The sequence below is a fragment of the Monopterus albus genome, unplaced genomic scaffold (genome assembly GCF_001952655.1).
Source record: "Monopterus albus unplaced genomic scaffold, M_albus_1.0 scaffold298.1, whole genome shotgun sequence".
Taxonomy (NCBI): domain Eukaryota; kingdom Metazoa; phylum Chordata; class Actinopteri; order Synbranchiformes; family Synbranchidae; genus Monopterus; species Monopterus albus.
The window spans coordinates 117,098-132,485 of NW_018128178.1; the positions used below are offsets into that span (position 1 = coordinate 117,098).

General features: G+C 39.9%; 3 protein-coding genes across 4 annotated transcripts in view; 2 read left to right on the forward strand and 1 right to left on the reverse strand.

The window, feature by feature from the left end:
- Positions 1 to 6,551: 6,551 nt before the first annotated feature.
- htr1ab (5-hydroxytryptamine (serotonin) receptor 1A b) lies at positions 6,552 to 8,060 on the reverse strand. Its single transcript, XM_020623404.1, has one exon. The coding sequence runs from the start codon at positions 7,927 to 7,929 to the stop codon at positions 6,679 to 6,681; it is 1,251 nt and encodes a 416-aa protein (XP_020479060.1). The 5' UTR covers positions 7,930 to 8,060; the 3' UTR covers positions 6,552 to 6,678.
- On the forward strand, positions 7,945 to 13,159 carry LOC109973657 (E3 ubiquitin-protein ligase RNF180-like). Its single transcript, XM_020623412.1, has 7 exons — positions 7,945 to 8,040; positions 9,352 to 9,661; positions 9,773 to 10,080; positions 10,718 to 10,831; positions 11,253 to 11,472; positions 11,711 to 11,836; positions 12,852 to 13,159. Exons 1-7 carry the CDS (start codon positions 7,945 to 7,947, stop codon positions 13,157 to 13,159), a joined length of 1,482 nt encoding a protein of 493 aa, XP_020479068.1.
- A 1,561-nt stretch (positions 13,160 to 14,720) lies between these two features.
- Positions 14,721 to 15,388, forward strand: part of LOC109973647 (E3 ubiquitin-protein ligase RNF180-like) — a 5,734-nt gene continuing 5,066 nt past the window's right edge. For both annotated transcript variants that reach the window (XM_020623399.1, XM_020623400.1), the window contains exon 1: positions 14,721 to 14,842. The gene's annotated coding sequence lies outside the window, so the exon portion shown is untranslated. The remainder of the gene's footprint in view (positions 14,843 to 15,388) is intronic.

Genomic DNA, 15,388 nt, shown 5'->3' on the forward strand with positions numbered 1-15,388 from the left:
CTTTGCACTGACTTCTCTGTGTGATAGGGCTTCAGAAAGAGATGGAATCCAGAGCTCTGTATTGCTTGTCTTGAATATTGTTTTCTTCATCAAGATTGTAATAAATATTTTAAAGGTTGTTCTGACTTCGACCCTTCCTCAGAAATGGACATGCAGGACGCTTAGGTCCTTTCAGAAGCAGCATGGGAGTGTTCATTTTAACATTAGAATTAAACACGATAACATAAGCAACACTTTTGTGGCACTGAATAGATAATTATAATGCAATGCTGAGTCATGATAAAGTTTAAAAGGAAACAATCAAGAGGAGAATTTGCAGGTTCTTCCTCCTACAAATCAAAAGCTGAATTTACAAGTAATACAATGCACTTTTTCAAATATCAATACACTCTTGGTTTTTACTGCTGGAGCCGCAGCCTGCCATGCTCAGTGGTGTATGGTGGCTCATGCTAGGTGTTAAAAAAATTAAGTAAATGTTGTTACGTAAGTACATGACTGAATCACTTTGCTGGCTTTATGACTGGTCTGTACTTGCGCTGCAGTGCTTCAGTTGTTCATCATTTGAACTAAATACTAAACAGCAGCACACTAGTCAGGTGGTCACCAACATTACAAAGTTTAAACTTAAACTGGGATTCATGCCCTAGCTATGCAAAGCTATGCTTCACTTTACAGGTCTGTATTTTATAAGTTTCACAATAAATCACCTCACAGTATTATATAATATAGGTAAAACTGAGACAAAGCTCTAAAACCTTTTAGTTTACACATTGTTGTTCATTTCCAGAAAAAATTTGTTATTAAAACATTTGCTCTCCATATATGCTGAATTGCATGTTTGTTTATAGACAGTTTTAACATCTCTTGCATGTTCAGCTAAATTACTGTGCATTGACTAAACCCTCTCTGGGTTACTTTCAACTGGAATAAATGTTTTGGAAGCAAACCAGTTTAATATTATCCAGACATTCCCTAGAATTACAATCAAATGGAAATATAATTCTGAAGAATGTTTTCTTTGCCCAAAATGAAGAAGTCTGCAACAAAGAATCATCTGCAGCTCCTGTTCTGCGGTTTTCTCCTGAGCTTCCAAACAGCAGCAGCTCTAAGAAGAAATATCAAAAAGACGGGGAGGGTCCATTCTCTCTCTGGGTCCTGCGAGGCTATGAAACACCATAACATAATTCCTCTGACAGCAGAACGCTGCCGGCGCTCCCACGGGGGACATATGACTGAACTGTTCAAGAGTATGGATGAAATTTAATCCGCACTTTTCACCTCCTCCAGTATGCAGGCTGACTTACAGCCAAGTGCACTCGGTGGCAGTCTCTGAGGATGCTCAGTCAACAAACTTGGAAGGTGCACTGCATCTGCTGTCATACATTTAAACAGTATTAAAGGATAAAGGCTAAAATGTTGATGGAAGAGGTCTTAGCATCATCCTGCACATTATACATTTTCAAGTGACCTCATGGACTTAAACTCCTCTCAGGGAAAAGTTGAATGCTTTAGTCAACAATTTCATGATTTATCTCATTTCTTGTACTGAGAAGTGATATTTTGTCTCTGTCAAAAACACATTGGCATATCTGACTGAAAAATCCTATTGTCTAGAGGAAATCAAACTTTAGAAATGATGCTCTGAAGAGACAGCATAACAGTCGCCTTGTGGAAGAAATACACAAATACAGATTTTTTTTTTCTCAATATCAAAGCACACATAACATGGTGCCATACTAGATAAACACATTGTTTGGACTGACAATAAACACAATATGCAAGACTGGAAATGTTCCCCTATTACTGATTGTTCTGTGATGTGTACAGCTGGTTATAGGTATGGCCACACAGCTCAATTCTCAAAAATATGTAGGTGGTTTAAATTCTAGCAAAATAACATTATATGAGCAGTTTGCTTAAACTCTTCAAGGACTGATTTTGTATTACACTTCCATAAATGTAGCTGACTTATGAATGACTTTTCAAAGATCAAATTCAAACTCAAAGCAACAGAGGCAAAAGAGATTTTGAATGTAGGCGTATAATATCTGTCCAGTTTAAGTAACACTGGATGCATCAATTTCAATGATGCAACTCAGTTGTATAGTTTCACTAGATCCTCTCTGCTTCTGTAGCAAAGCCATCCTTTTAAGAAAAACTGCTACAATGCCAAGCTGAGATAACCTTGATGACATCACAATAGCATCATTAGCATGAAATTTTCAGGCACAGAAAACTTACACTGCTTCACTGGAAGCAGTGTAAGTTCAGTGCTAACCTTCAAAATATTTAGACATATTTTTACACACAAAATGGTTGTTCCTTGCTTGTTCCCTGCTTTTCACCTCCTGAAACTGTCATTTTGAAACAATAACATTTTTAAAGATTGTCCTCTCATAAATAAATTACAAATGATGATTAGCACAAGTAACTAATTATGACCCATAGCTACCTTTTCAGCAGTATTTAGCAGGCTTGTGACACTGCATCAGGTGTTCCAGAAAATGTTATGTTGTTATGTTCAACTGACAAATGACTGGAACAAAGGAGGCGGTTGCTGTTTTAAGGTGCAAGAAGAAGGTTGGGCTGGTTGGTTTGGCAAGATGCTGGACTTGAACACAGAAGGTCACTGTTCATTTCCAGTTTGAAACCTACTTATGAAGATACTGGCATTCACCAACACTTTCTTATTTGGGATTTAATTTTAGGTAAGAACAGAATCTGTGCGCTTTCAGGAGCACACTTACACACATTTGGCCACTGGCATGTGAGTGAAATAACTGGTTAAAAATAGAGCAAGCAATGAATTGCTTGTTTATAAATCAACGTTTTAATTTTTACAGTGTGAATATTTGTATCTTTGAAATAGGAAACACATTACTTAAAAACCAAACACATTTAAGTTCATGTCTTTATTTCTAATTTTTGTCTCTTGGATATTTTGGCCCATGTGTAAATGTTTCCTTGTCAAGCTCCACATCTGAGATCAGACCCAGGGCAGTTAAAGGGCCCTGGGTGCACACATGGAGGTCTGCTCAGATACCTCTGGGCCAGCCTGTCCTCCTCCACTGGTCGGCATCTTTCCTCTGTGTTTGTTTTGTTGTCTCGGATTTGAGGTCAAACCATTTTGTTTCTGTGCGCCCTTCTCCTTATACAACGTTCACTGAACAAGTAAGGACATTCCATGTGTCTTTTTTTGTTTTGTTTTATATTCACTACTGATGCTACTGAACATGGCAGCATTTGATGTTCTCCACTTTATAGCTACTCTGTTTTTTTTATTGAACATCATATTTATAGACATACAAGGCAGTAAAACCTATCTAGAGAACCCACAAGGGACTGAGCAACAAATCATACAGAGATTAATATCTGAACAAAACAAACATAAATAAATCAACTGAAATAAATAAATAAAACATATATAACCAGGGGATTACAGTAAATGTTACAGATTTCGGATTCCGTTACCACTCATGCAACCCAGGGATTTCTTTTCCGTTTCTGTGCGAGCAGTCTCATGCCCTTTTTTGGGATTGGTGGGACGTTAACCTATATTAATTAGGAACAACTGGAATGCATATTCAACTTAGGGCCACAGGATTTATCAATATAAGAACACAAGTGTGAACATGAATCAGCTGTAGACTTTTCTTAAGACCTTTCTTAAGAATAACCTACAAAGAAATTTAAGAAAACACTCAGGAAGATGCTGGTGAATGAGTTTCTTTTAGCCATAATGACGTTAATCATGTGTCATAACATTAACATAGCACTTGTTTTTAGCCCATAATCTAATCATATACATAGCCAAACCTTTACTACAGCACTGGCTTTTATCAGTTTATCTGTAGCTAATCCCATGTGTCAAATCAGAAGGTAGAGACAAACAAGCTATGCAAAGCACTACCAACTCATGCTGTGCAGGAAAAACCACAGAAGTGTATTTTTAATTCTAGTGGACATCCCAAACATGTCAGGCTGTCTTTTGGGGAAATATGTCTGAAATGATGCACAAGACGTGTAGGGTATTTACATTTGGTTGAATCCACAGAAAAACATGCAGTCTTTGGTTTGACCGTATCATTCAGTGTAACCATCCTATAGCTTGAAGGGCAGGAACAATCTTAAAGAATATATTTGATCCTGTTAGTGTGGGAGAACATTATTTTAATTACCTTAGAGCTGGTCATTATAAGAGTCAAGGTCAAGGTCAAAGTGTTTATTTGTCTTATGCACAGTTAGGAAACGTGTTTCCCTGTAAATTGAAATTCTTTCTTTGCCGTCCACATGAATGCCACACAGTACAAGTGAAATATAAAGTAGATGAGCAATAACACAAATCTAAATAGGCAGTAAAATCTAAGACACTTTAAAGCAGAAAGTGAAGGAAGCAAATAAAAATACAACAAGAACACAATATAATGCACAGAGAATATATGCTACGTGAGTGTAAATACTCAGCAGTGAGTGTGCAATTAGAAAAGAGGTAAATACAATGAGTGAAACTAACTTTAAAAAGAGAAAGTTTTCAGTGCTCTTGTTGAGCGAGCCCCTCAATGTGCAGTCACTCTAAAATAAAAAATAAGAAAATTAAAACTACACCTGCTTATTGTCTGAGGTAGCTACCAGCTGTGGGCCCCTCATACACACCTCTGTATTCTTGTGTTGCAACAGGCCTTTGATCAGGTAATTGCCCCTCGGCCCCCAGAGTTTGCATCCCCCATATGTTACTATGACGACCACCTCTCTAGCATCCATCTGTATCCCCTTCACAGCCTTTTTAAGATGGACTTATATGTTATGAGGCTGTGAGTGACGGAGGACAAAGGCAGAGAGGCACTACCAACCTTTCATGACTGCTCACGTATATGGTAACAGATGTGTGTGTACATGTGCGTGTGTGTTTCTTTTTGTTCGCCTTTCTGTGAATCTGTTTGTTTGTTTTCCTGCCCACTCTCCATGTCTGTGTCACCTTGCGGAATGACAGAATGCATTTTTTCTGACTGGAATATAAGGATTCTCTTTGTTTCCCACTTAGCTCTGAGACACAACAGGTCCACATGCACATGTTATCAGAGTGCAGGTGGAGCTCAGGGAAAACAGTTTGGGGACTCAAAGTACTGTCTCGAGACACTCTGATGGAGGGTGACACATTTTCTGTTGCATGGGATTGAATATGTGAAGATTTGGTGACAAGAGCTAAACTAATGTCCCACTATGACACAAATATTACATAGCCATGAAACCCTCTTAAATCCCACCACCAGTTTTTTGTGCTAGTACCTTTCCATTCAATTTAAATATTCTAGATGTATTAGACATCGATTTTACACACATTTCCTCAAAATACACACCCAGCATATCTGATACCTTTGAACATTTTGGGATCTCCGCTAGAATTTTCATTATTGTTTTGTGGGTTTAAATAATGCTTACCTGCATGGCCTGAGTTTGTAATGACTGACCCGCTAATAGGCGTTTGTGGTTGATGGAGTTTAGTCAGACTGGGGCCTCTCACGATCAAAGCTTTCTGATGCCGACTGACTCTCAGAAAAAGCCAACTCCACACCTGGAAGTTATACGCAGCCACATCATCCACTAGTGACAGTTTCTGCTGGAATAGTGTCACGTTGTGTACCTTGCTGGAGGATACTGGTGGAAGCCACATGTTTAATACCATAATGTTCAAGCATATCCATAACTAGTTTACAGGTGTTGGGTGACAATTATATGCACAGAATGACAAAAAAAACTTGAAACACTTAGTCAAATTAACATGAAATAAAAGATTTGGGGACAGTGTGAGTGTTTTTTTTTAAAGCAGTCAAGATTTTAAATACATAATTCATTAAATAAATTTGTATCCATAATTTCAACTTTTCATTTCTATACATACAGTATTACTATTGGAACATGTAATGGTACTGTGTATAGATCAGAGTAAGACTGCACTACTGATTTTTAAAATGAAAAGTCTTGACAATTTTCTTTTTCAGTTGGTTCACTTACAATTGATTCACATTGCCTTGGTATATAACATAATAGAAAGCAATGAAAAATGTTCATCAGAATTTTATCACAAATAGAGAACAAGTCTTCTGATTACTTATTGTTTGACCAACAGTCCCAAATTCAAAAATTAAACGGAGACATACATTGATATAACAGGCAAAAGCTGCAATTTCTCTCATTTGAGAAGATAAAACCTGAGGGTTTTTACTTTTTGACTTCATGGATTATCAAAATTGTTACTGGGTTAGGGTTTATTCTCTGCTGACTGACTAATTGTTCCAAAACATGCATTCAACTTTTCCTTCTTTGCCACTTATTTTTCATATAATTTAGTTAAATATAAAAAACATTAATATACAAAAAAATTCTGACCAGAAAATAAATATTTAAACAGTATTTTTATTGAACATTACAGAACAGCGTGAGAAACATGGAGCTTCAATCAAGCGATCGCTGCTTTATCTAGGCATAGGCTACAGACATCTGGTAACATATTATGATGGTGACAGTTTTCATTATCATTTTCATTCTTTATCCACAAAAACCTGTTTATGCCACTTTTAATGCTTGGTGGCTTTTAGAGATGCTTCTCTGATCTCTTAGGGTCAAAACTCAAAGATCCGGGGAGTCTATAGCCTTCTGACACCAAAAAAACCGAGCCCATCATGGTCTGCAGAAATGACACTTGATTATTTTCTTGAAAGCGCTCTGAAAGTCTTTGTTGAAGTATGCGTAGATGATGGGGTTGAGTAAAGAGTTGGAGTAGCCCAGCCAGTTTATAACATCCGCCAGCCAGCGGGGCATGTAGCACGACTCCTGGCAAAAAGGCATGACCAGGGCGACGATGAAGAAGGGAAGCCAGCAGAGGATGAAGGTGCCCATGATGATGCCTAGAGTCTTCACCGTTTTGCGCTCCCGTGCCAGCGCGATCTTCCGCTTCGCCTCGGTTGCTTTCTCGTGCCTGCTCTCGAACAGTGGCACGGAGCTCGGGGTGTGGGGCAGTGGCAGATTGCCTTTAGAGTTGCTGTGAACTTCGATGATCTCCAGAGACTCCCCGTCCTCCGTGTGTTTCACCGCACCATTGACACTCGGCAGCGGCCGGGGCTCAACGGTCCTTTTCCAACTCTTGCTTTGCACGTCTCCGGGAGCCTTTTTATGGAACAGAGTGGGGGATAAAGCCAAGCAAGAGTCAGACACTTTCTTTTTCTCGTTTTTACGCACCGTCCTCCTGATCCGAAACCTGGCAGCTTTGAATATCCGCCCGTATAAAACCAACATCAATGTCAGTGGGATGTAAAAAGCCCCGAATGTGGAGTATATCGTGTACCAAGGGTCTTGCCTGATTTTACACTCTTTAGGGTTCGCCCTGTCCTCTGCCATGCTGCTGGGTCGAGAGCGCATGATCAGCATAGGCGGCACTGAGATGGAGAACCCGACGAGCCAAGTGACACTAATTAGAACCGCAGCTCTTCTCGGTGTCCTCTTCTTCATGTAATCTATGGGTTCGGTTATTGCCCAGTATCTGTCCAGAGCGATGGCGCACAGGTGCAGGATGGACGAGGTGCAGCACAACACATCCAGGGAGATGAAGATGTCGCACGGAACCTCCCCGAGAGTCCACCGGTTTAAGACCTGGTAAAGCGCCGCCATGGGCAGCACCAGCACCGACACCATCAGGTCAGTAACAGCCAGTGAACCGATCAGGTAGTTGGCCACATTCTGCAGAGACCGTTCCAAAGCTATGGCTGCAACCACACACGCGTTCCCAAATATTGCGCACAGGATGAGCGCGCCAAGCAAGAAGGATGTGATCACTTGATAACTCAGCTTCACTTCTTCGTCTTCGGGTCTCACGGTTTTGTTGGAAGAGTTGTCAAATTGAGGCCAGGCCGTGGTGTTGTTCGTGCCCTCCATTGCTGGTAAAACTAGATGCGTTTGGAGAGCTTCGGTTACTTGTTGGAGAGCCTGGTGCCCACGACACCGTCGCACCTTGAAGAGGGCATATTGGACTGTTGGGCTGTTTTGGTGATGCAGAAAGGGTCTGAACTGCGACTCTCGGCTACTAACAGAGAATGATACCGTGTATTTATACCGATGATGGGAAATGCGTCACTTGTCTGTGAGGATGTAACAGACTCCGACTGTTCGCATCTGTTTAGTGAAGCCCGTGAATATTAAAGAGTTATTAAATGGCCTACGAGTTATGCTCTTCAGACCGAAAGTCATTATAAATTGCTTATTATAATTTTTTTAAATTTTTTTAAGATTTGAACTTTCTTGAAGCAAGTAGATTTTGCCATTTAAGTGAGAAAAGAACTTTTAATGCTTTCGAAAATGTGTCATATGAGAGAAAGAATCAAAGAATAACTAATACAGTCTGTACTGTGTTTGTACTTACCTTAAAAACTGCTTAACTTTACATAATTAGCAGTTAATATATTGGTTATCCCCAAGTTAACGCTTTTTAAAGGGTTTTAAGGCGTTACTCTCTTTTGTTGTCAGCATTACTGAACCCCCAGGTGTGATACTGCCACCTGGCGTTAGCGCAATTTCAGTGATATTCAGTTAAAATTACAAATTGACAATACAATCAAATGGGCATTGTTAGGTGGTAGTAGACTGTAGTAAAATCATGTTTTTCAGTGATGATTTCTTATCAAACAGTTACTCCAATTATGGGTTTTATTAATTGCAACACCACCATGTGGTCTATAGACAGGAACACTCCTGCTCCTCTGCTCCTGTGTTCACTCAGCACAGATGTGTGAAACCATTAAGCCTTCCTAATGGTTTGAGTTTGTTGTGTGTCCACACATCCTGATTGAGGTAAATGTGACAATACACACTATTGTATTTTGTTCATATGTTACACACACACACACACACACACACATATATACTGTATATATCTATATCTATATATATATATATCTATATGAGTTCCAAATGTAGATATATGGCATCTAAAGTTAGCTTGTGTATTGTAGTTAATGAAAATCAAGATTGATGCCATTTTAACACGTTTTCTTGTACAGTATGTGTATGCAATTCATACTGTGTGTAAGTATGAAGTGTTTATGCCAAGACATACGGGCACACCTAATTCAGTTCTTTCTTTCTTTTCTTGTTTCTGTTATTTTCTACATTGTAGATTAATACAGAAAACACCAGCACTCTGAAATAACATATTTGGGATTATATATCAAAAAAGGTGTTAAAGGAAAATATTTTTTTGAATTTTAGATTCTTCAAAGTAGCCCCCGTTTTTCTTGCACACTACCAAGAGCCAATCCATCACAAGTTATTGCGATCTATAGAGCTGTGGTTTTTGTCTAGGCCCAGTGGACTGTGGGAAAACTGAACTGCCAGAACTGTGGAGCTCGATTGGGCGGCTTCAATTTCATTAACCGTAGCGAGTGTCCCTGTGGCCTGGATGCCACCGTCCACCTCAGCAAGAGCCGCGTGGAACGCGATATCAAACATTACGTTCTCATTGTCCAGCCGAAGAGGTCGAGGCCTGAGAAGGACCAGGCGGATCTGCTGATACAGCGCCCTCACAACAGCGAGGAGAGGTCAGAGATAAACAGAACTGCCTTGGACAGTTTACAGCTGAACTGTGCCACTGTCAACCCTGCACAGAGCAAGAGTAAAAACACCCAGTCGTTTCCTTTCAGTCCTCTGTACTGCATCTCTCATAGGAGAAGATGCAGTTTGGAAGATGATGGCCCCTTCAGGTCTTCATGTTTTTGCCTTGCAGGTCTTATGGACAAATCTGTTGTTGATTTGTCAAGGACAAGGGGTGATGAGCCAACACAGTCACCTGTCTCTTTTCCCACAAGTCAGCACTTTGAGACAGAAGCTGACGCTTCACCCACCGCTGCCCCCTGTCTACGTGTCTCTGAGAGTGGACGGACAGCACTGGATCAACAGCTGCTGCAGACTGTGGAGGATGCCCAGTTCTCTGCAGAGAGCACAGCTGCTGATGAGGAACGTTTTGATTCAGCCCCGTTCCTTAGACGAAGACATGTCTCTGACAGTGCCGCTGAGCAGGAGGAGGAAGTGGTGGTATGTTGCTGCTTTTCACAGTCAATGTAACAATACTGCATTAACTGGGTTAGTTAGGTCTGTGCTAGGGGTTTTTTCTGCTCTTAGTCCTGACATCTCCTGTGTGATTATATAAATGGTAAATGGTAAATGGACTGTATTTATATAGCGCTTTTTTCCAAAGCGCTTTACAGGGAGATCATACCACCATTCACCCATTCACGCACACATTCACACACCGATGACGACAGCTGCCACACAACGGCGCTAATCAAGCCACCGGGAGCAATTCGGGGTTCAGTGTCTTGCTCAGGGACACTTAGGCATGCGGGGAGACCGGGAGTCGAACCACCAACTTGCTGGTCAGCGAGACGACTGCCCTACCTCTTGAGCCACAGCCACCCCTACGTATATACTGTCACTCTGTAATAGAGGAAAAATTTAAACAATCTTATTAAAAAAAGAAAAATATTAGTTATAATCTAAGTCAGCCTTATTGTTTTAAGCACATTTTAGCCAGACCTCACAACCTCAAAAGGCTTTTTAGGGTTCAGGTTAGAATTCTGTTCATGTCCCGGTTATGGTTATGGGCTAGGGAATGCATTATGTCACAGAGTGTCCTCATCATTATAGGACTGTGTGTGTGCTACTCTCTCAGCCTCAAGCTTCCCAAGCTTCAAACAGACTGAGCAAAAGAGAGAAGAACCACCTGAAGAGTCTCCGAAGGAAACAGAGGCGGAGAGAGCGATGGTTGCATAGTCAGCTGGAGCAGGTGAGGGACACGAGTTCATGCATGAATCTAAATGACAGCTTGTCAAAAATATAATTACAGCTCTTCTAGAGACTCATTAATAACAAAGTTATGGAAACAATTGGATATTTTTTCAGCTCTTAAACTAGAAATATTTGAAGGAAACAATTTTATTCATATGCATCTTATTTGTTAGTATGTATTACTTAATGGATTTATTATATTTTGCATTCAGTATCGGGCACATACATGTTAATATTTGAAAAACAGTATTTAACAATGAGAATTCAATGATGGTGATAGAAAATGACAACTTTAGTTCTACCATTTTTTTAGCCTTCAGACAAACAAACAATCTGTAAAAATCATAACTGCACTTGTTCTGTTATTGCTGGAAGACTTCTAGTTGGGGACAAAATGTCCCTGTGTGTGTTTTGTCCAGGTGGGGAGTGTGAGCAGTTCACAGCTGGACAGTGAGGAGGAGGACAGAGAGGGCATCACCTGTGCCGTGTGTCTTGACGTCTACTTCAGCCCGCTCAGCTGTCAGCCCTGTGGTCACATCTTCTGCGAGCCGTGTCTTCGCACTCTTGCCAAGAACAGGCCAACACACACGCCCTGCCCTCTCTGCCGCGCGCTCATCTCACACACCAGCTCCCACAAAGGTGAGCGTCCTCCAGGACTCCAAGCCAGGCTGCTGAAACATCTGATCTACTGTCCTTCATGTATCGAGCACCTGTGCTAACTGATTATTTAACTGACCCAAAGTTAAGAAATCATTTTAAAAAAGTGATAATTGCTTACTAGTTATAACTGCTGGCAAACATTTCCTGTCTCCAGCTCCTGAAATGTAAAACATGTATGTTTTCCTCACTGTGCTGTATGGTTCTCATTCCTTTTCAGAGCTCGACCAAACTGCAAAGACACTTTTCCCGAAGGTCTACTACACCCGCAAACAAAACTTCCAGAATGCCCCATGTGCAAAGTGGCCTCTGCCCAGCTTTCACAAACACTTCCATGCTTTCTGGGGTGAGAAACTGTGACTTCTTTGAATGGTGAAGTCTCTGGATTATCCAGGGTAACCAGGATTCTAGAGAGGAATGGTGTTATATTTTCTAAAATGTCATTTGCAACACTGTGAGGGTTGACATGGATGTCACATACATAAAACAAAGTCTGTTTACATACAGTAGCAGACAACACAGAGGTTAGTGGGAAACGTTGTTTTTAATGCCATGTTCAGATGATGTGTTCGTTAATATTTAATGAAGACACCATCATGCAAGAATAAATCCAGAGAGAAAACAACAAACAGAACTGTCCTGTCCCCACGTCGCTCTCTGTATGACTGAACTCATTTTCACTGTTTGTTCATGTTGGACCATGACCCTGTTGGTCCCCACAATAACAAACTCTGTGTTTTTCTTTGTTCACTAAGACAAGCATTATTGTATAGTGAACTTACTGGTAAATGGTAATAGTATTTTGTACAACACTACAAGTGTCCTACGCTGCAAATTACAACAATATAAAAACATTAATTGCAAAAACACCAGTTTGAAGTGTTTTAGCCTCATAGCTATGGAAGTACAGAGCAGCTAATATTAAAATGAAATAATTTATCCACATTTACTTTCACTCTTTTTTGTAAGCATTACTGCTTCCAAAACTGATTAAGCCTGCAGTGGATTTTGATTTTTAAACTGTGAGACAGTGTGCAACCTAAACTTAAATTGCAGTCTGAAATTATGAATTTTATTGTGAATTATGTCCTGATTTTTCAATTTAGATGAAAATGACACATAAATTATATTTTTATATTACTTCTGCTCAATTTCCCTTGTTTGGGGAAGTTTTAGGATTGAAGTTCAGAGTTTGGAATTAAGATTAAATTAAATAACATATTAGACTGGAAATGTTTGTATCCCATCGTAAATAAATCACCTCACACAATATCAAACCAGTGCAAGGATATAAGGATTTTAAAAGGATACCATGTTTAATTCTCTAAATACAGATTATAATTTCATCTGTTTAACTTTAGGATATCAGAGACGGGCAGCGACGCCAAGGAGGCGCTGGCACTTTGGCTATGGAGGTTGGTTCTTTGGCATCGCTCTGGTTATCACGTGCTTCCACTCATTCAACTTGATTCTGAACGTCTCCTCATTCAGCTGGCTTCTGGAATTCCTCTCATTCAACTGGCTTCTGGAATTTCTCTCATTCCACTGGCTTCTGGAATTCTATTCATTGGACCTGATTCTGGATTTTCTGTCCCTCTGTTCCTTTTTATTATTTACTACTACTGGCTTATGTTTATATATACCTCTTTTTTATAATTTTGCTTCGTAAAGCACTTTGTGACCTTGTCTGTGAAAGGTGCTATATAAATAAAATTTACTTACTTACTTACTTACTTTTTTTGCTTTTTAAAATCTGAGTAACACTCACTCCTGCTTTATCTGGCTTCTGTTTCTTTGAAGAGAGTGTGTAATTGGTGTTTTTTTCCCCCTGTTTCACCTTTTGGCAAATTTCAAACCTGATATTTCAGTGTTAAAATATCTTTGTAATGTTAAAGGTGGTCAAGACAGATGTAGAAGCCAAAAGTGGAAACTTGAAATGTGTGAAAGCATTTGTCTCTGTAAGTTTAGATGAGAAGGCTCACTCCAGTCTCAATTAGCTGAGCTTAGCTTAAAAATAATAAAGCACATATAGCAAGAGCAGAACGACAAAATCAGTCTTGTAAATGGGTCAAACACCCATTTTAGTATGGTGCCATAGTGTAGCCTGTGCCTTCTGTCTGCAGGATAATGTGAAGCCTTTTTCCTGAAGGAAAAGACTGAGGAGTCAGGGTAACACAATTTGCATATCATCTAAATAGTTTATTTGCTTACTAAAAATAAACTCTAGTGTGCATTGTTTGTATTTAAACATAACTAGTCAAATTTATTTTTAATTCTTATGAGAGTGAAATGAATGAACCCACTGCATCTCTCGGTTTTATTTTGGGCAAAACACTTTGACAAGTTTATATTTTCATATTAGTCTTAATCTTTTTGTTTGCTCAGTGATGGCATAAAAAGTAATACTGAATGAGTGGTAATGATTTATGAATACAAATCCATCTAAATAAAAAACTAACGCACACACACACACACACACACACACACCCACACCCACACACACACACACACACACACACACACAAGGTGGCCGATGCGCGCGTGCCACAGAAGCAAAGGTGTGGTGGACAGATGTGAGATAAGTCAGCATGGCTTTCTTCTAACCATGAAAGCTCTTTTCTGTAACTGAATGTTTTAGCCTGTAGTTCTGGTTTTATGGCACATTTAGTACGGCACTCTCACCTGTGTATACAATATATGTTCCCTTAAAAAAAATTTCCCACTCGCTCCACCACTTCAAGACAGTATTTCCTTCCTTCAAGCTCGGATCCTCTACCAGAGGCCTGGGAGCTTGAGGGTCCTGCGCAGTATCTTAGCTGTTTCTAGCTGCACTCTTCTGGACAGAGATCTCAGATGTTGTTCATGGGATCTGTTGGAACCACCCTCCCAGTTTGGGGGTCACAGCCCCCAATGTTCCTATTACCACGGGGACCACTTGTGCCTTCACCTTCCACATCTTTTCTAGCTCTTCTTTCAGCCCTTAAGAGCTTAAACTAGATTTTTTTAGGTCACATTCTCTCCACTGATGAGGACAAATCTTTTCCTTCATCTGTCATGTTGTAGTTTCCCTCAAGAGCACTAGTGGCACCAAGGGACACCAGAAGTGCTTCTGTTATGAATCCTTTTTCTCATAAGCAAACCCCAGTTCCTTTTCTGCAAAGTTTCTGAACCGACCAATTATTTTTTTTGCGAAGGAATGCATGGGGCATTTATAGAGAAATGGTATAGGGTTTTTGGTCTGTTTGGCTTTCCGTAGTGTCCTGGTTGTTTCGTACGCATACACACACACACCTTGTGTTTATGTGTAGGTTTTCTTTGTCACCACGGTTCAAAACGTGTTTACAGCTGTCAGGTAAGCAAGAGCACATCTTGAAATACTTTTATGCAGCGTGTCATTATCTGAAGCAAATTTATCGGTGAAAACGCAGTAAACGTTTTAACGGTGCTAAGCCTGAGGCTAATTGTGAACTAGTGTTTATCTGTGAATGTTAGCTAATGTGCATGCTAATCCATGAGAAAATTAAACACGAATTTCTTTGTTGTTTGAACACTGTGAAAGCCATCTCTTCGTGCTATAGAATCAACACCTGAATAACAAATTTATTTTGACATCACAGTTTCATAGCCCAGGGCCAACAGGCTATATTTCAAAGTCCAGTCATAAAAATGTGGACAGCCCACAAACAGTAGGTTTAAGTAACATTAGAAACTCAGAATCTGCTTTATTGGCCATAGCCTCATGCAAGGGGCAAGTAAACAGTAAACTAACATAAGGCTGTGTAATATAACACAATAAGCAGGATTAACAGGCAACAAACAGTGCATACAATGCAAAATAATTAGGCTGATTTGTGTTGCTTGTGGTTTTCAGCCTCTCGGTTTTTAGTTCACGGTTCAG